Source organism: Vollenhovia emeryi, unplaced genomic scaffold, assembly GCF_000949405.1.
Source record: "Vollenhovia emeryi isolate VEMERY1.0 unplaced genomic scaffold, V.emery_V1.0 DF939149.1, whole genome shotgun sequence".
Classification (NCBI taxonomy): Eukaryota; Metazoa; Arthropoda; class Insecta; order Hymenoptera; family Formicidae; genus Vollenhovia; species Vollenhovia emeryi.
Genome location: NW_011967217.1, coordinates 1757502 through 1781857, shown reverse-complemented (window position 1 = coordinate 1781857; position 24356 = coordinate 1757502). Strand labels below are relative to the sequence as shown.

At 39.6% G+C, this 24356-nt stretch overlaps 2 protein-coding genes across 3 annotated transcripts in view; one reads left to right on the top strand and one right to left on the bottom strand.

Annotated features, from left to right (window-relative positions):
* LOC105565794 (SCY1-like protein 2) overlaps window positions 1-11278 on the bottom strand; it is a 19120-nt gene extending 7842 nt beyond the window's left edge. For both annotated transcript variants that reach the window (XM_012019281.1, XM_012019282.1), the window contains exons 1-8: window positions 11167-11278; window positions 5992-6208; window positions 5434-5568; window positions 5070-5300; window positions 3575-3695; window positions 1791-1874; window positions 861-1006; window positions 309-554 (exon numbers count right to left, since the gene is read on the bottom strand). In XM_012019281.1, the coding sequence (XP_011874671.1) occupies window positions 309-554; window positions 861-1006; window positions 1791-1874; window positions 3575-3695; window positions 5070-5300; window positions 5434-5568; window positions 5992-6144 (1116 nt within the window). In that variant the 5' untranslated portion in view covers window positions 6145-6208; window positions 11167-11278. The remainder of the gene's footprint in view (window positions 1-308; window positions 555-860; window positions 1007-1790; window positions 1875-3574; window positions 3696-5069; window positions 5301-5433; window positions 5569-5991; window positions 6209-11166) is intronic.
* On the top strand, window positions 10317-24356 carry LOC105565839 (DDB1- and CUL4-associated factor 11). Its single transcript, XM_012019362.1, has 12 exons — window positions 10317-11115; window positions 14524-14688; window positions 17437-17660; window positions 18057-18297; window positions 19241-19387; window positions 19464-19639; window positions 19716-19808; window positions 19956-20202; window positions 21496-21648; window positions 21741-21847; window positions 22226-22351; window positions 22483-24356. Exons 1-12 carry the CDS (start codon window positions 10809-10811, stop codon window positions 22522-22524), a joined length of 2028 nt encoding a protein of 675 aa, XP_011874752.1. The 5' UTR covers window positions 10317-10808; the 3' UTR covers window positions 22525-24356.

Genomic DNA, 24356 nt, shown 5'->3' with positions numbered 1-24356 from the left:
CATTTTATCATTAAAAATATGTTAATATTACACAAAATTTATTTCAAATTATTTTGCAATTTGCATTTATTTTGCGTTAAAATATTAACAGAGTATTAGTGTGAACATTTATTATAACATATCCATATTATGTTAAATCAACACAAGAATTTGCGTGGACCGTTTGGGACTATTTGTGATATCTGTTAAATTTAACACAAATTTTTCAACTGTGTAGGAATCACCCAGTATTTCTTCGTTTTGATTCTTTGATTCTAATTCGCCCTAAACTCATCCTGAACATACAACATCATGACATTTGCGCATACCTTTGGCATGTATGGCAAAATATCTCTCAAAGTCGTCGTATAAAAGTGCTCCTTCTGATGAACGTCCTTCATCTTGCTAACGTCAAGAAATTGCAGAGCGTGCACAAACGGATCTTGAAAGAATTTGATCATAGTCAAAACTTGCGCGGTTGGCCTGAGGTTGAGGTCCTTGTGTAAGAGTCGCGTCACAGCTTCTCGAAGTGGCATCGGTATCAGCGGCAAAATAACGGCGACTTGATCGTCAAGCTGGTAATGAAAGTGTTAATCTAGCAAAATCTTTTCAATGTCACTTCCCTTCACTTTTCGTTCGGACATTCAACGGAACTGCGATCCAAGTTCCGTACGCAGCGATGAAAAAAAGAACTTTAACTTGAGAAAGTGCGATTGAAAAGGTCGAAGTTTATTTTTGAAGATCAGAGGAATGAGAGAAATCCAAGAGAGATTCCATGTCTCCCGAGAGCTAAGTGCTTTTGAAGATTGTCCGCGATTACATCGCGCGCTTTCGAAGGGTAATCGTCGTCTCGTTTACGTCTCGCGGTCGGATTAACTTACGGTCTCGAGTTGTTTGAGATAATCCGAGCAGCTGTGATTTGCCTGTATCAGTGGCCGGCCCTGATTATAAATCGCGCATATCGTCATGCCTAGACTGTACATGTCGCTGGAGAAGCTCGCGAGCTTTTTCTGCTGCACCTCTGGCGCTGCAACATGTTACACAGCCGCGTTACAAATTCCCCGGCGACCAAATGCGAGGTGAGAGGGATAATCACAATTGCAAATAGGAGGTCGTTTCGCATAGCCACGTGTGGAAAGCTATTTCCGGTAATTTTCGGAGAGCTCGCTACGGCTTGACTGAAGACGCGGGTTGCAAGCAACGGTTTGTTTTAACGCTAAAGTTTGAAGCTAATAAAGTTTTTCACACAAATCCGATACCGTTGACGCAACTAAATTAATTTTTTTCTTACACGTGTAAGTAAATCTATTGTTATATGGGAAAAACCCTCGATTGGGAAGCCTTACTCAGCATTTTACATTCGATCGGAGTGCGGCAAATGTTTTCGATTATAAAACAGAGTCCGAGTTACGTTGTGTGACGACTATAATTAGATTAGATTCTATTTTTGTTGGGTATTTAATGTTAAATACGAGACTGTTTCATTCAACGCGAGAATCACAACGTACGGGAGGAAATATAAACGGTCGGGTTAAATATTTAATACAAGTTTGCGTCTTTTGTTGACACAAATGGATTTCTCTATTTCTAACAAAAATTTCTATTTATGAAGATGTTACTTGTATGAGATTTTCGTTTATATAGAAGCCATTTCTATTTATAGAGCGAGACTTATTATTTCGTTACATGCGAGAGATCGAGTACGTATTTAGCCGTGAAATTTGTACGACTTAAAGAAAGAAACAGCGTTACGGGGAACAGCTTTCTCAGCGCGGGCGTGCGCTAACAATTTAAACTTGGCGATGTCTCACCTGTGTAATCGAGATTCGGCTGAGTCATTTTTGGCATGTGCTTCGTCCACGATTGAACAGTTATCGGTATTTCCTTGGCACTCTCTAACAAGCGAAATACATTCTGACTAAAATCTCAGTGTAAAAGTATCGTGCCCTCGATATCACATCTTTCCGATACGTTTTTTTTTCTACTTTCAATCGACACATTTTCATATTTTTAAATAATAGATATTATGGTCAATTTGTGGACAAGAACAAGAGCTTGAAATATGATGGCTAGTAGATTAAATAACAGATAAATATTATTATTTGGCCAGAACTGGCTATAATTTAATCAGAAGAAATTTATTGCCTCAAATAAATATTACCTGATTTTTTAAAAAAAAGGTAAAAAATATGCCAAGTATAAGCTCCAATGTTACTCTATCTCTTCTGCAAAAGTATTATATCTTCTCTACAAAAATATATTTCCTGCAAAAGTATCTTTTTTACAAAAATATCTTTCCTGCAAAAGTATCTTCTTTACAAAAATCTTCTCTACAAAAGTATCTTCTCTACAAAAGTAATGATATCATCAACAAATTACGCCAAATATAACAATGGATATTTATATATGTATAACGCGTATCTTTCTTCTACCGTAACCATTCTGTAAATACATCTCATAAATATTACCTGAGGGTTTGAACTTGGACCTTTCTCACACTAGACGCGTGGCTTACTAATTCGACCATTGTTTGTCGGTGTTAAAACACAGAACAATCAATTCGCGATTTAGTATCCAGCGATTTAGTATTAGAATAATATTATTTATCTGTTAATTTGCATTAGTCATCCTCAGCACAAATTAATACAATAGAACCCTAGCGGAAAAAATTTCTATAACTACAAAAAATTGACTTGAAATAAAAAATTGTAGAAATGTTTATATCTTCGTTGAAACATTAATTTTTTTGTAAAAATGTCTACGAAATAGTGCCACAAATTACAATGTTCTCAAATCAAGAAATTATTGCAAGTGGTATTTCATGAAAATGTACAATTTTGTAAAAATTGATACAAAACTTTACTAGTATAAAACACAATGTATAAGTGAGGTTAAAATACGTTTTTTTTTAGTTAAGCGGTAAAAAGATTATGATTTCGTTTGAAAGTGAGAATACAATATCGTTTTATTGTAAAATCAAAATGTCCGATAAAGAACTTTGTAGTCAGGATTAAAAAGTTTAATCGCATAATAATTCTATAATCAATAAATCAAAGTAACTGTATTCAAAAAGAAAGAAACAACAAAGTATCCATTATGAGCTGTAAAAAAAATTAAATTTAAAACTTACATCATTAGTAGGAGACATTGACAAATAGGCGAAGTAACCAACTATTTTCAAATAACGATTTACTCTTATGAGATCTGTTTATGGACTGATGTCATTTAGTAGGACAGACAAATTTAAATGAAAATATAAAAATGCAGATGAACATTTTACTAAAATTTTTTTGTTATTCAAGATTGTTAAATAACAAATGGCTCGTGCAGTATGTCAAAAGAAGATTTGTTCAACAATTCTGTATCTTTGTTAGAATTAATTCCATTTTGTTTCTTTAATTATGCTTCGAATTTGTTAACATTGCTTCGTTATTGTATATTTATTTACCGACGGATCACCTTTGTCATATTTAGCTTTAATGGAAGGCGTAATATACACTTTAGTTGTGGAAAAATGGCTGATACTGACTAAAAATGGATAAACTTGGGTTCAGGTGCCTATCTTTAGGACTAGAAATGACGAGATTAGACTTACCGATAAACTCGAAGCCCGACAACTTCCAGGTGCCCCTTTTTGTGATAATGATACTCGTCGGGCAAACATTTCTATGGAGAAATTTACAGTTGCCGTGAAGAAATAACAGAGCCTCCGTGATCTGTAAAAAGTAATAGAGGATTCGTAATGCTAACTGGACCGCGTTCTCGTTTTTTCACGCCAACATTATTTTTAGTAACGTCTTGTATCGTTTCGACGTTATTCCCTGTTACTTCAGCACTTCTTTAAGCTCCTTTTGTAACGCTCCAAACAATTTCTATTTATTTTTGCGTAACAGATGAGCAGATTAGAGATCTGCTTAAATACATTTAGATTACCCGTCGCGAGAGACATAATTGCGAATTCGAGTTGTTAAACTGCGTTGCTGAACACGATTGCTGTTACAACATAACGGCGCAAGTTTGACTCGCGGTTTGAAAGGGTTGACGGCATTAAGCATTCTATTACGTCCCTCTTAATACATTCTATTATGTGAGCTACATCGAAAGCGGCGCCACTATGATGGAGTTGATTTGGTGTGGTTGCAACCAGGAATTCGTATTTGAGAAAATTTACTTTGACCACCCCTTCTGCCCACTCTCCCTCTCTCTTTCCCTCTCTCCCTCCCTTTCTCTCCCTCCCCCTTCTCTATCTCCTCGCCCTCTCTCTCTCTATCTATCTGTCTGTCTGTCTGTCTGTCTGTGTCTGTCTGTCTGTCTGTCTCTCCAACCCTTATTGCTACACGCATGCGCTTGGATTCGACTTAATTTTCTGCAATGTGACCCCGTTATCGCGTCTACGCTACGATTCCGTGCTTACGCACAATGTCACGGTCGTATGCACACGCACATATCGAAATCGTTTCTTCTCTATTTGCCACTACTGTTTATATCTAATTTCGTGCTGCAACGTGCGTGTTGTATCGTAACGACGTAATGTAGCATAAGGAGATAGTTCTTGTCGAAATCTTCGATCGTGCATCTGTTGAATATTATCAGAGAAGAGAGAGAGAGAGAGAGAGAGAGGCAATATTATAATGACGTATAGGCAGTTAAACACACATCACTTTCCCCCCTGTCGTAGACTTGCTTTATGCGCGACTTAACTGCTAATGGACGAACCCTATTATCGGTGCTCCCGGATTTGGAGCCGCAAAGTGTGTCCACGAGAATAGACAAACAAAGGAGTGCGGCTTCCGGAAATCGGTTTATCGAAGTATATAGGTACATAACGAAGGAGAAAGTAATTGTTCCTCTCATATAAATTATTTTCAGTACTTTTAGTATTTTTAGTGCGTTATTTTTAGTATTTAATTAGATCTTTTGAAAATGCGTCTCTCCTGCGAACATCATTTCTCGCGTATCAAACCATGCTATTAAGAATTTATATTCCACGCCTCTTACAGTGATAAAAATTACGAAACACTTTTGAGAGCTCGGCCCCTTAATCTTTTTATTGCCGGTCTCTCCTCCACGTAACACGTGCGTTTTCTTACCTGCAGGAGTCCGTACTTGACTTCTAGCTCGTGCAGCTCGTACTCCTTGACGAAGGTCGAACGGTGGTGGCTGGTGGTTGGAGGGTGGTTCTGCTTGCTCATCGGACCCGAGGATTGCGCCGCGAGTGCGTTCGCTACTTGCTCCTTGTATGCTAGGACGTTTGCCAGGCTGGCGAGGACCGGCTCTGACGCGAAGGCCAACGTGTCCGCGCACTCCTCCACTTTGTACGCCTAATATCGCCGGTCAAATATAGCGCGTATCGATCTACAGGGTGGCTCGCGAAAACACTCAAGCGGCGATATATGTCGATCGGAGCGGCTCGAGTGAATTCGCGTGCCGCGAATATCTCACGTATGCGCATACCTGAAGAAGCTTCGGATGCGAGTACCTCTCCATCCGGGCGGCGCCCGCGCGCAATATGTCCGTGACCGTTTCCCGGCGTTTCGGCTTGTGCAGCTTCTCGACGGACCGTTTGTCGAATAGGAAGATCGAGACTTCCTGCAAGTAAGCGAACGAGCCTGCATTCTCCCCTCTAGCCAACACTGTCGTCGCGCTCTTCGAGTCGCAAGCTCGGATTTCAAATTTGACGAGAATCTTTCCAAGTATCACTTTCCGATCCGAGGTCGAACAAATCCCATCGCTCACTCGAATCCTTTCAGAACCGACTTTCCAAATCCAATCAATTTAAATCCAACCCACGATTCGATCACCTTTCCCTTCTATTTCTCTATTCGGATATCGTTAGAGCCGTTAGAAAAAGAGGAGGCCAAAACTCATGCTTAAAGTTAATCGGCATCGATAGGAATCGGTAGCAATTATCCGTTTATCGATATCGCCTAAGAGATGTAGCGCAAAAAAATTTTAAACAATTAAAAAGAAAAAAGAAAACAAAGTAAACGGAGCTCTGCCGTGTCTAATTACCATCCTGTCCTTTTTCCGATAGCCGTCGTATATGCGCCAGACGTTCTCCGGTCCGGCGGTAGCGGACTGCTTGCCGATCTCATACGTGTTGCGTATCGGATCGGGAAGCAAATCGCACGGCGCCGCGCTGCTGCCTCGGGACTTGGCGAACATGATGAGCCAGCCAGAAGCTCTTCAGTGAATCAGCGTCGATCTCGTCCGTTTATTATCTGCCAAACTAAAATTACGTCGGCCGCGTTATTCCACCACTTTAGGGAAAAGAGGGTTGGGCAAGAGAGAATGGCGAAGCATCGGTGTAATATCGGTATAAGCGATCTCAATATTCGTTTGTGACAATGGAATACGCAGCGATTGTAAGTTTTCCCGTATCTGCCGTGACACACGAAAATCGGATTCGTCCAAATTACATCAATTTTGAATATTGCTTTCATCGCTGCCTTTGTTGCGCGAAAATTTTTGCAAATTGGCGCGGCCGTGCGAAAGCTGGACGATTCGAGTGGAATTCGCTCTGCGAAATTGTCTCCGATCATTGCGAGAGCAGGAATTCAAATCGTTAAATCCACTTTGTTCCTTTCTTCCATCTTTTATGTGTATATTCGTATTGTTTCTCTAACAAAATAGTTGAAATTAAAATAAATTTCGTTGAGAATTGAGGGACTGCAAGAATTTGCGGGCGAATTTAAACAAATTGAGATAAACATACGGAGAAAGAGAGAGAGATTCTTTATTTTTCCATTTAAACTTTAAAGGATATAGCCGGAAGGCACGCAAATCTGCGCCGCATATATCAGATCCAAATTGATGTAATAAGTTGACACTCATGTGGTATGAAATTACCCCAAATAATAATCTTGTAATCAATTTTATAAGAGTTATGGAGAGAGAAAACAAAATTAAAAAAGTGATTTTTCTTGAAAACAGTTGAATTGATTTTGATGAAAAAATACATGTTGTAGAGATCAATAAAAAAGTTGTTTAAAAAACTTTTTAATTTTTCTGACCCAAAAATAGGTCAAAAACTTTGTATATTAAAAAAAATTTTTTAGGGGGATGTCCTTTAATTACAATTACTGTAGTGTCACAAAAACATTTTCGAATATTTGGCAGAAACGGTGGATAAATGTTGAGATAAATGTACTTGAATTGAAAGTTCTATCCCGACACATTTCTCGTACAACATACAAATGCTTTTTAAGATATAGGAATAATTGTTTCATGCAAGATCCTTATCTAAAATTTGTATACCAGCAAAAATGCTCAGCGATTTATTCAAACAAAATAAATGCACCTCCCGTAATTGAAAGTGAAAGTGATAGCGATAAAGACTAAAAACATTCGTTTAGTTTTATAATAAATAGAAAAAACAGTACCCTAAGTGACAAGCAAGGGGACTCACGATAAAAAAAGCGCCCTGACAATAAGGAGTTTAAAAATCTCCTCGCGGTAAACTCTGGAAACTATATTATTTAGGCTAATTGCAAACGTCCAAAATGAAAATGTTGGCTAATGGATGGATGGAACATTATTAATAAATTAAAATACATATTTCATTTAACTAACGAGAATTTTTATAAAATAGAACTATTTATCTTGGTCTGTGTTTCAGATAATTCCATAACCATCTTTCTTTTCACCGAAACGTAATATAAACGTAATGTAATTATTCACTTTAACTGAATGAATGCCGTGGGTAAAAATCTTACTTTTCATCAACTTTAATAGCAAATAAATAATACAACAGGGACAAAAGTTTTCGCACAAACCGGCGCTGTGCGGTGCAGTACACCGCGGTGCTGCATGATTTTCATTTTTTAAACTGTGTTCTACCACTCAGATTTATTTCGAAAAAATATATATAAGAATAGGGAATTCAAAGAGGTTTTTGTGACTCTACGGTAGGTGTCGGTCCAATACAACCCCCTTAAAAAATTCTTTTACTACAAAAATTTTTTAGTTTATTTTTTGGGACGAAACAGCTTTCAAACTACTATTTTATTCATCTCTACACTTTCATCAAACTCGATTCAGCTGTTTTCAAGAAAAATCACTGTTGATTCCATTTTCCTCCCCCAGAATTCCTATCGAAATGCGATTACAAAGTTATATGCGGGGGCAAATTTGTCTTATCCGGCTATATCCTTTATACATATACAGGGTGAGGCATCTAAAACAGGCCACCTGAATTTCTCCCACAGTTTTCGAGATAGGAAAAAATGCTTGAAACAAAAGTTGTGTAGTGTCGAAGAGGACATCTTGTGGTGGTAAACATTCTTTCCAAAATGGAGATGCTTAGGGGATTTAAAAGTCATTTTCATGTTTTTTAATGGAGCCCCCTATTGTTTATTATATTATCTTATTCTACTAAGTAATATAAACAACTTTTGTCTGCAACATTTTTTATTTGCCTAATACTTTTTGAGATATTCAAGAGAAAATTTATAACTTTTTTAATATTTTGCTTATGATATCTCGATAATTGTTTGTCGGAGGGAAAAGTAGTACAGGATCTTTTCTTACTTGATTTGGTCTCAGGAATATGCTGTTGCAATGGTGTTTCATTTATTAAAGCCTGTTCCCTCCGACAAACAGTTATCGAGATATCACACGGAAAGACCGGCTAAGGAAAAAATAATTAAAATAAAAATGTTGCCGTATAAATAGCGGGGGCAACTACATTGTTTTGCGTTGCAACATTTACCAAGTTTGCTGCACAAGGCGCGTGTGGTTGTCTCCACTACTTATGGGTATGACGACCACAGATATAGCTGTCCCAAATGTTACTATTTACTGAGGCTATGCCAACCCTAATTAGACATGTGGTAACCGTATCGGTCTCTCCGTGCATAAGCTAAATATTGAAAAAGTTATCAATTTTTTCTTAATATGATAACAGAATCGAGATATAATAAAAGGTATAAAGAGTTAGACAGAAATGGAAATAGGCCTAGATACTTAGAAGACAGGAATGCGGAAGAGTATGCGTCAGGTGATAAGGTTAGAGCGCTAATGAATCTGAGATGCGGTAACCTAGAAAGATACAACATGTACTGGCTAGAAGAAAAAGAAAGAACTTGCGTTTTTTGTAATACGGGATAGGATAGTCTTGAACATTATATAAAGGAATGCAGTATGACATCACACTGGTTTAAGAAATTAGGGAAAAACAATAGAGAAATAAGAGATAAGATATGGAGCGACGAATTAGATAAGGAAAAAGGGTACACTATTAGGAAGCTTTGGATAGAAAGAGAATGCAGACTGCGAAGCTTAAATAAAGAAAAGGAAGAGAGAGTACAGGAGGAAGGAGGAAAAGAAATGTAAATAATAAATAAGCAATATAAACTAGTCACTAGTCACAATACGTAAGGAAGAAAGAGAGAGGAATAGAATAAGTATGCAAGAGTGAATGAGTTAAGTACTATTGTAAACCAAGTCCACTTCTTGGCTGTAAGCTGAAGTAAATAAATATATATCAATTTTTTCTTGAATATCTCAAAAAGTATTAGACAAATCGCAAAAGTTGCTCATATTACTTAGCAGAATAAGATAGTGTAATAAACAAGGGGGTCCCATTTAAAAAAATAGAGGTGACCTTGAAATCTCCGCTTCACTTTTCGAAAAACCATCGCTAACATGTTACGGCTCCCTTGATATAGTACAACTTTCGTAATTATAATTCTTTCCTATCTCGAGCACTGTGGGAGTTGTTCAGGTGTCCTGTTTTAGACACTTCACCCTGTACATTGTTCACGTTTCAATGATTGACCATTTGCAAATGAATTCTTTCGAGGAATAAAAATCGAGGAATATCTTGTTTCTCTCTGTAAAATTTTTATCTCGGCACAGAAAATGCTCTTTCAAGTCACTCTTCACGAGGAAAGCTACCTCGAATCATTTTTCGCACGTCCATTGTTAGACGCAAGAATAGAGATCGTTTCTGCGTATTCTCAATACAGAAATATAAACTTTCTGAAATTATACCTCTTTCCGGGTGTTCAGTCGCGAGTACAATGCACGATTGACGCGAATCGTCGTTAATTATATACAATTGGCCCGATAGAGAACACGGCTAGTTGTGCGAGTACAGGCCTATTGTTAACTACACGCTCTTTGTATCACTCGCACTTTACACAAATATATTTTTATTCGTCAAAAGGTAGCGATTGGATATCAATAACGAGATAACGCCCGCCTTTTCAGCATGCGTACGAAGTTCGCGATCGGAAGCAGAAAGTGAGAAAGAGCCGACACGAGAGACAGTGGAAAGCCAACTGGTGAAAGTTGAAAAGGGGAGAGAGAAACATCCCCCATCCCTCGGACTCTTTCTCCTTTCTCTCGAAGGTCTTCCCGCGCAGGAAATATAATTTCTGATAGAGGCATCCGTCGTTTTTTTGAGCCGCGCTCGTTTCCTCCCTTCTTCTCCGCTCGCGCTATCCGTACTTTCCGTCGCGATGTGGAGACGCTCCTCTCTCGTCCCGCTCTCTCTCCCGTAGAATTAGCATCGCCTCGTAGACACCTAATCGCCATAAGTTCTCGTTGAATCGACGTTAACGAGCGTTATCCGTTCCGGTGAATCGATATTGGCGCGCGAGCCGTTAACATTAGCAAACGTACCAGCGAACCTCGGTAACGGCGTGCCCGATTTTCGACTCGACGCCCCGCGACGATGTTATCTCGCGGGGTTTCCCCAAGCGATCCCCGATTCATTTTCCGCTCACCTGTTATTCCCGTCTGTATACTTTTCTCCCTCGCGCGCGCTACCGCCGTTGCGCCTCCTTCGCCGTTCGTCCCCGCGTGTAACGCATCCCGTCGCGCAAATGCGATTGAAAAGTCAGCGCGGAAGCGCAGGAAGGACGAGGACGGTCCTCGGGGAGGCGCGTCCTGGCGGAGACGCGGTTATCGCGACTACGCATCCCCGCGAAATCACGAGCGAGGCCGTATTCTTCTACACGCGGGCCGCCGTCGTCGCCGAGGCTCGTAGCGCCGAGGAACGCGATGCTGCCGAGGTAGAGACCGGGGATTCTTGCAAGGGGGTGGCGGATAAATGGCACACGCAACTTCACGCGTGCATCGCACGCGCATACGGAACACGCGTTACGGAGGACGTGGGAGAACGAACGAGAGGTAACGCGGCGGCGGATGGACGGACAGTGAGCGCGAGAGTGTGTGACTCACCTGTTGCCGAACGATATCGGGAAACGGCGCGATAGCACCACCACCGCACATAGGCTCTCTCTCTGTGCTGAGAAGAGGAAGAGGAAGTGAAAAGGGGAGCACTGTAGCGGCGGTGGCGGTGGCAGCGGCGGCAGCGGCGGCAGCGGCTGCTGCGGCTGCGATAGCGGCGGCGGCGGCGGCGGCGGCGGCGACGACGGTGACGGCGGCGGCTGTGAAAAAGAGAGCAATAATCGCGCGGGTTCACGCGAGCGGAGCGAAGCGAGGCGGATAATGATAGGCGCGTGGCGCGCGCGCGATGCACAGCGATAAGGGATCCAGTTCTCGCGCGGGTGGCACGCGCCCCCGAGGGTTGTGTGCGTGCGCGCGCGCGTATACTGCGTGCGTACGTGTGTGTGTGTGCGCGCGCGCGGGCGTACGGCCGCCGCGCCGCGATGGATGCGCCGATGGTGTATCGCGACGATGAACTGGCGCGCGACTGTAGGAGAAGAGGATCCTGTTATCCTGTAAACAGGCCCCTTCTCCAGCCCTGGCGGCGACGGCCGGCGGTGGCGTATCACCGTCGCCATCAACATCGACGTCGACGTCGCCGCCGACGGCGGTGACGGAGGGCGCGCGCGCACGCGCGCGCCCTCCGCCTCTTGGCTCTCCGCCGGCGCCCGGCAGGTCCTCGCCCGGCTCCGGGCTCAGGGTGTAGGCCTCTGCGTTGCCTGGAAATTATAGGTCTGGGTTGCAGGGTAGGTAGGTAGGTTGGTAGGTTTGTAGGTAGATAGGTAGGTAGGTATGTAGGTAGGTAGGTAGGTATATGTAGATAGGTGCTGGATATACGCGGGGAATATACATGGATGACAGAGAGAGAAAGAGGGAGAGAGAGAGGGGGGAAGGGGGAGAGAGAGAGAGAGAGATTGATGTCAAATACAAGGATTTTTCCCTCTCGGCTCGGCTCGGCTCGGCATGGAGCGGCCAAAAACCTCTGCCCTGCCTGTATCAATACGCTCGACCACCTCCGTTTCTCTGGCAACTGAGGTGTTACGAAGCGACGAGCGATTGTCCGTTGAGCTGACTGATCCGACTGATTGACCTACTAGCCGAGCAGCCATTGAATTATTCGTTCTTTAATGCTATCGGCAACGCGTTGCAATTTTCCAAGCTTTACGGAATTTACTAAACGTCTTGACCGTTTCGAGTTTTTCGGTCGCATCATTGCTCCAGCAGTATTCGTCATTGTCGAAGCAACTTTGAAAAGTATTTAAGAAAAAAAAGAAGCAATAATACATAAACATACGCGTATCGATAATTGGAAATGGCTTTTTTTTTCTTTGGCGGAATTTTTTTAGAATAGAGCGAGAATATCGAGACATAAAATTAATACATTTGGAGTTCCGTGCGATTGAAGCTTACGCGAACGGAATACATCGGAGATTCAAGACGGGGATCTCAAGCCTGGGTCTCACAGGTGCGCAAAGTCACGTCCTAAAACGGATTTCGCGGATTGCCCTCATCTCACCTCGTTCCCGCGTTCAACTCCTCAGATTTCGCCGCGTATAGATATTGACGTCATGCCCACCTCCGTCAGAAATACACGAGTCACGGTCACATCTAACTCCAGCATTGTGGCAAGTTTATCGAGAGTCAACGAACCAATCGATAAACCGATCTAATTTAGTCGTGATCATGCTATTGTACTGCGTTGTCTATTGTACATCCGACCCAATCAGATCCCTCCTATGGATCCATTTTCCCTGACGATTGTTGGCGTGCCGGACGGCAAATTTATATTCCAATGAGATTTCGTTCGCGCGTTAAATCACGCTTAAATTAATCATTTATGGCGCTTGCTTCAATTATAACATAATTGGACGTAATCAGTGGCGGATTTAAAGCTTTGCCGCCCATAGGCAATCCTTTATCCCGCTATCCCGTCCAGTAGTTTTTTTTATCAGACACACAATTACAGGAATTTGATTCAAAGTAGAAATTTGCCATCGTATATTGTTGCCTTTGCGGTTAATCCGCTTTTGGACGTAATTATGTAGAGAGAAGTAGAAAATGCGATTTTATTAATTTTTTCGAGACACATTTGGGAGAATATGAGAATATCAGAAATAAAATTCTGAAGATTGCTGAGAAATTGGGGGAAAGGAGGAAGAGAGAATAATTATTTTTCAATAGATTTTAAGATTTTTTTCGCGCTTAACACAATATACGTATTTAGCGACGCTCGAAAATAGAAGATAAAAACCACAAGTTGGCAGGTGGTTTTTCTGAATTTGGAAATAGCATTACGAACCGCGCGTTTCTCTTCGAAACATTTGCTCGCGATATTTGCTAGTATCTTTTTTGCTCGTAAGTAAAGCTTGCTTTATGTGTTTGTGTTCTGAAAATCAGATTAATCATAAACACAGTCAGAAGGGCGTAAATATTTGCAGGCTCAACATTTGTAGCTCGAAATTCCATTATTGACACGCGGAGAATGAAAGCAGTTAATATAGCAACACGTTCTAACGTATGTTATACAATGCCTTAAATTCTATTTTTGTAATTCTAGGTATATTCTTTGATGGATTTGATACCGATTCGTTTACAATGAAGTAAGCAGCAATATAAAATGATTTTGAATTTTTCTCGATAACAGCTTTACAGAATGATTGAATTTGTACAGTTGACATCTGATAATAGAGGAGCAATGTGACTCTCCGTTTTTCTGATTTGAAAAATGACAGTTTGATTTTACCACGCAAACTCTATAATGGAAAAAGATTAGGAAATAATGTTCCGGTGAAACTACCCTTACAGCACGATATACTGATGAAATATTGCAGGAACTTTGTATTGCAAAATTGGAATATTGCATGAAATATTCTTGAAAGCTTGCCACAAAATATAGATACGTTCATGCTAGAACATGCGACGTTTTGATGCTCATAATGAAATTTAGTGTTTGCATATTTCAATATTTCTCCAGCAGTCAACGACTGTAAAATTCCAAGTTATTCGTGCAAAGTCGTTTTCGAGACATTGGAAGTGATTTTCATGAATTTCTTTACTATCGGAAGCATGTGTCACATCATCCTAAGTAAAACTGCTGCAAACCAAAGTTTGTTTCAAATTATTTTCGAGTGATTTATTAGGTTTGACCCGTGTGCTCGAAGGACGCACGTTTTCGATAGTTTCGTTCGAGAATTTGTGTTGCGTTAGAAATGTTGATCAGATTGTTCGATGAATATAAAATCAGGACTTGATTGGAGATTTTCCTTGCGAGAGAGAGAGAGAGAGAGAGAGAGAGAGAGAGAGAGAGAGAGAGAGCTCCCTTTGCGTGTTATCTGGATTCCGTTCGCCGTTGACGAGCACCATTTTCAGGACGATCATGTCCCTATGAGAGCAGCAGCCAGCAAGCGTTTCCGCGTGTCGAGCCGCTGTACAGATACGATTGGGCGCGGGACAATCGGAAAAGCGTAACATTCGCTAACGTTATTACGCTCGCTATTTGCGCCCGCCTGTCTGTGATCGACAAGGCCGAAGGTGGTAATGGCACGTCATTGCGGCCGATGATGGGTGGCGATTTTCGCGGACACGCAGCGGACACCCGATCCAATCTGCGCTGAACATAACGCAGATATAATGGGCTCGATCTCTTGTGGACTCAAACCCATAAATGTTTGATTATCTAATCTATTAATCTTTAATCCTATAACCGCGCGTGGGATAATAATTTTCCGCCCCTGCATCTCTCCGTTCTGCTCTACATGATTAAAGCAGATCTTGTTGTATCCGTGTGTGCGACAACATAATAAAACGCCACGCTGCCAGTTAAGTAGTTTTATTTTTGTGGTAATTATCGAATTGTTTTCCACGTCTACTTTCTCGTCACTTTCCATGAAAAAACAATCGCGGGACAGCCGTATCTACTTTTTTCGTAACGTCAAATATTCATTCGATCATGAATTAAAATGTCAGGATTTCGTTGTTAAATTTATTTTGCTATGTTGTACTTTTTTCCTTCGTTCAACGATGGATTAAAAAAGAATTTATTAAAGCGTCGCTATTTAATATAGAGGGAAAATAACTTTTTTGTTAGAAATTATAAATTCCAAGATTACAAAAGAGACACGGGTCTTCACAACGGGATGCTTATTGCATTAATCTATAATTTTCTTCGGAAATATTGGATATCTAATTGGCCGTGTACATGCATCAATAAAAGTATGAAATCGTTATATATTGGTTTAACCGCGAATCTAACCGCGGAACTAATCATGGCATGGAATTAATTAACAATCCTCCGGCGTTTCGTTAAATCAAGTTCGAATCGCAATTCGCAACTACGTGTCTGACCCGAATTAGACGCCCTTGACACGTAAACTTTTAATATCGCTGTCCCGCAGCACTCTGATCTCTCAGTAAATCCTCTTGATCTGTGCGACTCATGCTCTTAAATTTCGTAACATACATCTCAAGTTTAGACGTTTTAACTTCCAAACGTTGTATCTTACACTGAAAAAAATTTTCGTTACCACAGCTAATCTTGGTTTGTTAAAAATATTTTCCTGCCATAGCTGTAAATTTCTAAACCGCAGTAAACGATTTGCTGCCGCACCCGATACAATACGGCACAGTAGCAAAATATTTAGCTATCACAACTAACTATCAGCTGTCCATATTTTACAACTGAAATTTAGTTATCACATGCAGTTTTTAGCTACAGCAGCTACATTTCTTTCCGCGTATAAGTGATAACGAATACGACTCGATTTACATTATAATCAAACTTCAAAGCTTGATCCTGAGGAAATACGGAGAAACGCGTCTTTGTGACATATTAAGAATAACGGAGACCGAACAAGACTACTGTATTGTAACTTTCAAGCCTCATAACTCGAAAAGTACTTAATAAAAAATAACTTTATGTTGTCTTAAATTAAAAGTGGATATCAAAACAAAAATGGATATCAAACTCCTGTGCTTTTTAAGCCAACGGCACACGATACTATTTTTCCTACTGGATTCCTTACGAGAGCCAACCAGGATTCAGCTTTGAGTCACCTGATCGAAAACTCTGCGTCCTGATTGGCTCTCGTAAGCAATCCAGTAGGAAAAATAGTATCGTGTGCCGTTGGCTTTAGTTTAATATCAGTGACGTAATATTGTAAGTTTTCGAAAAGAATTTTACTCTCTTGACTTACGTTGATTTCGTTTTGTGGTCAACATACTTTTCAGTTGCAATATCCTGTAATTAAACTTGTAGGTGTTGAATTCCTTGAGAAGGACCACAATCCGTGTGGTCGAAACGTGTCGAATTTGAATAAATAAACCATCTGCCAACCTAAAGTCGTCTAACAATTCTTTTTATCGTTAATTATCAACTACTGGTGATTCATATTCTTTTCATTTTCTTTTCTTATTCTCTGGATAATTATGTCCCCCTATCCCTGACTATCCGAATCCCTAACTACCCGTACTCCGATCTATGTATAGACCTGCTTATCCCGTACGCTTGCCCTAACGTGGACATTGGCCACGTAGTTCAACGTCCACGTTTCTATGTCCACAGTGGACGTATCGCATTCGCCAATCACGAAAAACGGGGCCGTGGCAGCTCTCAGGTTTCTCTCTGTATTTTTAAATTTTAGGGAAATGTTTTAAAAATATGATCAGAGAGAAACCTGCGAGCGGCCACGCCGGCGTTTTACTCGATACCGTTTCGGGAGACTGTTTTGCGCGCCCTTACGCCCATTTTCTGACTCTGCCGATAAAATTTCCACTTGGTGCACGTCTGCGCTATGTATTCTGACATCTAATTTATAAAATTTACATTGTCTACGTGAGAAAAGTTAATGTAAATATCATGCAGATAATTTACGTTAATGTAATTTTGAATTTCACAGCACAATCCTGAAAAATAGGCGTAGCATGGACACGCACAAGGTGGCGACTTTATCGGCAGTGTCAGAAGATGCATAGCGAAATAGTTCCAAAAGTAAAAAATGGGCGTAAAGGCGCGCAAAACAGTCTCTTGAAACAGCATCGAGTAAAACGCCGGCGTGTGGCCGCTCTCCCTGCTCTCAGGTTTCTCCCCGATTATGTCTATAGTGGCCGCTATCTGGCTTCTCTCTGGTTATACTATGGTTGTGATTGTTCCTCCCTCCCTTTGTACCACAGCGTATGTTGTTTTCATAACCTTCTTCCTTATCTTTCGGAAATATTCTCATGATTCGTCGCTATCCTATATCTGTCGGCTCTTGAGATGGTTTTCTCCAGGTAGTCGTTGACGAGGAAACACTTGTTCAGAGGAAAAACTTGTACTTGGGGATATTGTACGCCGCGTTTGTCGGTTCCTCTCAATTTCGAGCACTGAACGGCACGACCGTGTCAAACATCCTCGATATCATCTCTTCCGTTCCAGTAGTTCCAATATAGAGAACACATCTGATGAATCAGAAGATGAATTGGCGCGAATTCGCGCCCGAGCGAGTGTTCCAGATACAACCAGATTAAAGGTGAGTTTGGTCGTGGACCCGGTAACCTTGTTTCGTCGGTCGGACGCGCGGTCGAGGAGCTCGGGATGCGTCGACCCGGGTGAAAACCTAATCCACAATATGCTTTTTGCGCCTAGAAACGCTCCATTTTGTACGAGCAAATCAATACACTTAAAAAATTGATCGATACTGTACGATTGTACAATGTGTGATGTACAATTTAGCAGCTTGCACAAAATTTTTAAACATATTTATTGGCTATAAAATAGGATGTTTCTAGGTGCAAAGAGCACATTGTAGATCAAGCAGGAAAACTACAAATTTCTCAATCTTGTACTCGTTTGCTATTCCGCTTTCTCTGCAACTTGAGTCTCTTTGTCTGGACACTATGTGCACTGCGTTATGGTGTTTTTCCAGAGAAACGACATAACTGTTGTTACCAAGTATGCCTCTGGGGCTGTCGACCAGAAGAACGCGTCCATTACATCTATAATACAAAGGAGGGTCGTCAGGCCCCACGGTTTTAGCGTTGGTGAAAAATGTAGGATAAGCAACAATCTTTTGCCGAATAAACAGCACTTTATACAGGAGTATACTTCCAAGGTCTTCTGTGGTTTGTATTCCAAGGATGGGGAGTTCTTCATCACTGCTACTCAAGGTAACTTTGTGTTTCCTTATTAAGTGGATCAGTGTACAGACTTGTCACTTGGTATGTTTATAAAGCGTCGTCTGCAATATGTGGAGTAAACGTGGCATAAGAAGTAAGATAACCACTTCCGGTGTGAGAAAATTAACGTCCTCGTTTCGCATTCGTAAAGGACGAGCATGTCGCACGAGATCAGCCAATCGTAGTACGTTGGCGCTAAAAGTGATTTGCCTTGTGTTGCTAGCAGCTAGCTGATCCATATTAAATTTTCTTATTAATAATAAATAAGGGGAAAGGGGGTTATCATATTAGATGCTAATGTATAGCATTATTAAAATAATTTATAAACGTGAATTCACTGACGATAACACTTCCACTTACGGGGATTAATCTGTGTTATAAGGCTGGTATGTAACTGGCGCACAGGATAAGTTGGAAAGAACACGGTATATGGATTCACTCATTAATTTAATTTAACTGGCTACTTACACCTATGCCCGGTCCTAAACGGCCTCTTCATTTTCTAATTGATTTTATTTCTTATTAATGTTTTGTATTAATGTGAATAATGTAGAAAATGGACGCTGAGGACAATCTTATTGTTAGTGCAAACAAGGAGATAATAGCCTTTGTCCGCGCAAACCCCCTGTTGTGGCAGAAGCGTATTAAAATTAATAAAGAGGACAAGAGTATCATCAATCGAGCTTTTTCACTGAGCAAACGGCAATATAAAGACAGGAAATTAAAAAATTGGGAGCAAAGTTGTAGAGAGATTAATAATCGCCGGGCATCCATTGTGGCTGCGATCGATTTGACGCTATCGTGAATCTTTGCGATTATTGTAGACACTCGTTCACAGCGACGCTCTTACGGCTTGCGGCACAGCCTGTGCGACTATTGTAGATGAGGCTTAATACTTTGACCGCCCATATCCAATGCTCGTGAATCTTTGTAGATAAGTGGTTGTACATATATCGGACGCACAATGGCAATTTTACCTTGTACAGTCGAATGCTAGCGCACGATGTCGGCTGGAGTGTTCTAGACATAGCGTTCAGTCCAGACGGTGAACACTTTGCATACTCGAGCTGGGCGGACAGTTGTAAGTAGCATTGTTATTATGCATTGTGCGATGTTAGATTTTGTACAATGCAGTATTTTCTCGATACCTTTTACAGTGTATCAATGTCATATATCTGGACATTCATTGGAAACGTTACCATTGTGCCCGGGGGTAAGGCGGTTTTGCGTCTTTTCTGTGGCTTTTTCAAACGACGGCACAAAAATCCTTGGCGGTGCTAATGACCAGTGCCTCTATATATATAATCTCGAGTGTCAGCAGCGAATCTTGCGGGTTTGTAGAATTATCATTTAGGGATGGAATCGCTTTTGTGCATTTCTTACACTGATGTTTGTCACGATTTTTACAGTTCGAGGGCCACGAAGAAGACGTAAACAGTGTTGCCTTTGCGGACGACAGCTCGCAAATCTTTTATAGCGGCAGCGATGATGGGTTATGCAAGGTATCATTGAGCCGTCCAAGATATTATTCTTAACTGTATAGTTAAATATCGATGCATTAGGAGAGAACTCGATACACGCCATGAACTAACACATGTTTTACTGTCTGGAAAATCCTCACTCTATACTACGTCTTCCTGTCGGTTTAGGTATGGGATAGGAGAGTGTTAAACGAATCTTATCCGCGTCCGGTTGGAGTGTTGGCTGGTCATAGGGACGGGATCACGTGCATTGATGCACGCGGCGACTCACGGTATTTTATAACCAATTCTAAAGATCAATCCATCAAGTTGTGGGATACGCGTATGTGTTCCTCTCGTAGGGCTCAACAAAATGCTCGCCAGCTTATCGAGCGTCAGGATTGGGACTATCGATGGCAGCGCGTGCCTCAACGATGTAAATATCCATTTACAAGCTAAAACAAGTTGATTTGCAATTGTAAAGGGGCAAAGTGGAAATTCGCACATTACTTTGTCATCATCTGGGCAAGTTGTTTTTTCAATTTTGGCTTCCTTATAGAGGAAGCTTTGTGCGTTAAGGTGCAAATTGGAAATTGCTTCCTTAGAATTTTAATTCACACACAAAGCTTCCTCTATGAGGAAGCCGAAAGTGAAAAAAACAACTTGCTCAGGTGATGACAAAGTAATATGCAAATTTCCAGTTTGCACCTTTAAAATTGGAAAACAACTTGCTCAGATGACGAAGCAATGTATAAATTTCGAATTTGCACCTTTCTGTGTTTATTTCTATTATATTTCTTTATTTATAATATTTCTTATCTTAACCAAGCAATTGATATTAATTAATTGCTATGTGGATGATACATGACAATAAATTAATATCAATTGTTTGGTTAAGATAAGAAATATTATAAATGTTGATTTGTTTTTTAATGATATCCTTTAATGATGTTTAAAAATGTATGCCGATCTCTCAAAGTCTGCAGAAGTTGGACCAGCCACAAATATTTTGGAAAAATTCTTAATATCTTATAAAGTTAATCCTTTTACCGATTCTCACCAAAGGACTATGCTTAGTTTGAGCGCCGAGTGAACAGTAAACAGTATTGAATCATACATTAAATGATAGAGGGACACTCACGAAATGCAAAATAGGTTTTAATTGTCTAATTGATGTTTGTGTTGAGTGCACCAATCTACTTTAATTTAATCTGATCTTATGTCTCTTCAAGTTCCTCTTCTTCATCAAAGTTCTCAAACGATATAAAAATATTACTAACTGCTATTGTTAGCACATGAATGTCTTCGTCAAGGTGTTGGGCATATCCCAGATACCGTAACAGTCATTACATGCACATAACATCCATTTTGGGAATACATACATATCGACATTTGACTAAAAATGTATTTAAACGGCATTTTCAATGATTTAGAACACCTTTAAAAACTGGAAACGCAATTTTTGAACGAAAACAAAACTTCCTCTATGAGAGAGCAAAAAGCAATAGAAAAATAATTGCAAGATCAAAGTAATTGGCTAATGTAATTGGCCGCAGCGCCGACGAGTTATACCTTGCAACTTATATCCTGTACCAATAATGTCCATTATGTACCAAACGTAAATTAAAATTTGAAAGAAGAAGGAAAAACATTTGCTAGAAAATGTTGGTCTGCGCTTCCAGTGTCGGCTCAATTAATAACCTGTACATACGATATTTTCTTGTTTCAGTATGGGAAAGAGGCTTCTTAGAAGGTGATACCAGTGTTATGACTTATTATGGTCACTCGGTTCGTAAGACTTTGATACGTTGTCGCTTTTCGCCGCCGGACAATACTGGCCAGAGATATATTTGTACGGGGGATTCGACGGGGCGGTTTATCAGTAAGTTTCGAGTATTATGCTCCGCTTCTCTTAATACACAAAACCATCGTGTAAATAAACACGCTGATTACATCCCTTTTTCTCAATTGCAGTATATGATCTTTTGACGGGAAAGTTAATACGCAAAATAAAAGGTCACAGGGGATGCGTGCGCGATATTAGTTGGCACCCCTTGGACTACAATCTTATTACTTCGTCTGTAAGTAAAATCATATAACTTCAAAAATGTGTCTCATATATTTCGAACGAAAGAAAAATTGCAACTGTGGAGAACTGTTTGTCTTTTTTTTAATTTGTGTTTATGTGTGAGGAAAGAAGGAAGTATTTTGGATTATGCAAGTTTTCAGTGAATAAAATTGAAAAATTGTAACAAGTGTTCTTCTGTCAATAAAATTGATTGATAGTGTTTCTTATTTTCTTTTATAATGATACGTAGAACTTGTGATGCTTAACACTTCTATCTCATATGTGTAGCAATTTAAAGTTGCGGTATCTTTCAATCTATGATTTAAGTGCGATTGCATACATTGTTATGATAAGATACGCTTAAATATAAAGTTACGTTTCATGTTTGTAGTGGGATGGTAAAATAGCCAAATGGGAATATTGTGCATCCCAAGATGTGATGAACGAAGATGATCAGCGAGCTCCATTACGACGCAGTGAGAGAATAAGAGCGCGAAGAAGAACAAGGGCGCTCAATGTAATGTGAGGTTTTCTATTTTCCACCGTTTTCCTTTTCTTCGAAGCAAATCTAATCTAATCTCTGTTCACGATGTTGCTTAGAAAAAAAAGAGAATGAGAAAAACTTATACCGAAAACATCCTTTCCTAGGTGTCTATTTTCGATGTGATTTGTCGCCAGGAACATAAATAGACATTGTACAAGACTGAATGACGAATGCGATTTTTCGATCCATCTCTACCGTTGTGTTCGCATATTTTGCAACATTCTCACTCACGATTGTTTTCTTTGCGCCATTAGTAGATTGAATAAGAATCGCTGTTCGTTTTGTTTCAGTGACTCGCAAACAATCAACTTATGCGCAAGAAACACAAAGAGCTTCTTCCCTTTCTTTTTACGTTAGAAGTATTGTATATCATAAAATGTTTTTAACTAAACAATCTAATTTTTCTGGAATCTTTGATAAGTCAGATCTTACAAGTTCATCCAAATATCACTTTGACAATTGGTTCTTATTCCTATGAGGGAACACACAAGTGTCTCCTTCTCTCGATTTGAGTTTTTCTTTTCATATGTATCTATATTCCTTAGTATACATAAGCAACATGCAAATCAAAGTTGATCAGTTTGGAGGAAAGGAGAGGAAATATGTATTTTCTTAGATTAACATTTTTCTTTTATTTAGATGCATTCAAATTAAATTTACTTAAAACTTAAAGAATTACTTTTTTGGAATTATATTTTTCGGAAATATCCAAAAAAGTTGCAAATTTGGATCGCCCTATTACTAGTTTCTAGAGTAGAGAAGTTACAGCTGTGTAACTGAATACTTGTTAGAAATTGCGGATGTATGATTACCGAAGTTGGCAACTTGATCTTTATTTTATTATATATAAGGAAAGATTTCTTTGCGATTGTAACTGCAATATTTCTTGTAAAATTAACAAGAAATCATGTGCATTTATATTAAATTTTTCGTGTGATCAAAACTTTTGAAAATAAAATAGGTTTGCGTTGGTCTCTTAACGCAAAATGTCTTAACAATTGCAAAGTAACCTTGTTCTGTGATATGCAGTGATACTTATCTTAAGGTTCTATAGACACATAGAAATGATTCTTTTGCCACACGAGAATACTTTGACATTGCAACATTAAAGGAACGTTATTCTAATTTGAATTAATATCTGAGATATAAATCTGGATGAATCGTTTTAGCAAACAATTAGTTTAAAATTGTTTCAGTAATTGCACAGCAAGAGTATTCCGCTTTTCCTGGGGATGTTTTTTTTTGGGGGGGGGGGGTTAAGACTCCTGGTTCTTTGGCTGCAGTTGTCCATGTTCAATGATGTCAGAAGCAAGAAAAAAATCTTTTGCCATTTTCAAATAAAAAGACATTTGGATGAAAGAATACTATACTTTAGCATACTTATAACATGTCTCAAAAACTATCCTTTCCTTCATCGGACAATAAACACCCATAAAATGAATGTAATGCAAAGTCTAATCATGCACTTGCACATAATTTGTATGATTAGGCTTCATATCACATTCATTTTATGGCTGTTTATTAATTGTCGAAAGAAAAGGATATTTTGGAATATTTTATAAGTATGCTAAAGCAATTTGAAATGGTTTTTCATTCAGTATTTTCTTATTTGAAAGTAGCACGCAAGAATTCTTAGCCCGTTATTTCTCGCTTTTAACGTATTTAAACAAGGACAACTACAGCGAGGAGTCTTAATTAATTAATCATTTTGTTTAATAATTAACAATAAATAAAGGATAACAATAAGACAATTTATGATTGTCGTTCACTAATTTATTAATAAGAAACGGTGTACGATCAGGCCAATTTACGATTTGCTTTAATTAATTAATGAGAAACGAAGAATAATTAGGGCGGTTCATGATTTGAAATCAATTGCAACCTTCAACACAAATTGTCGTTTGTAATTTTTTACCTTGAAAAATGTAACATATTGTTGGTTTAATAAAATACCATACGTCTTGGTGTTTTGATATTA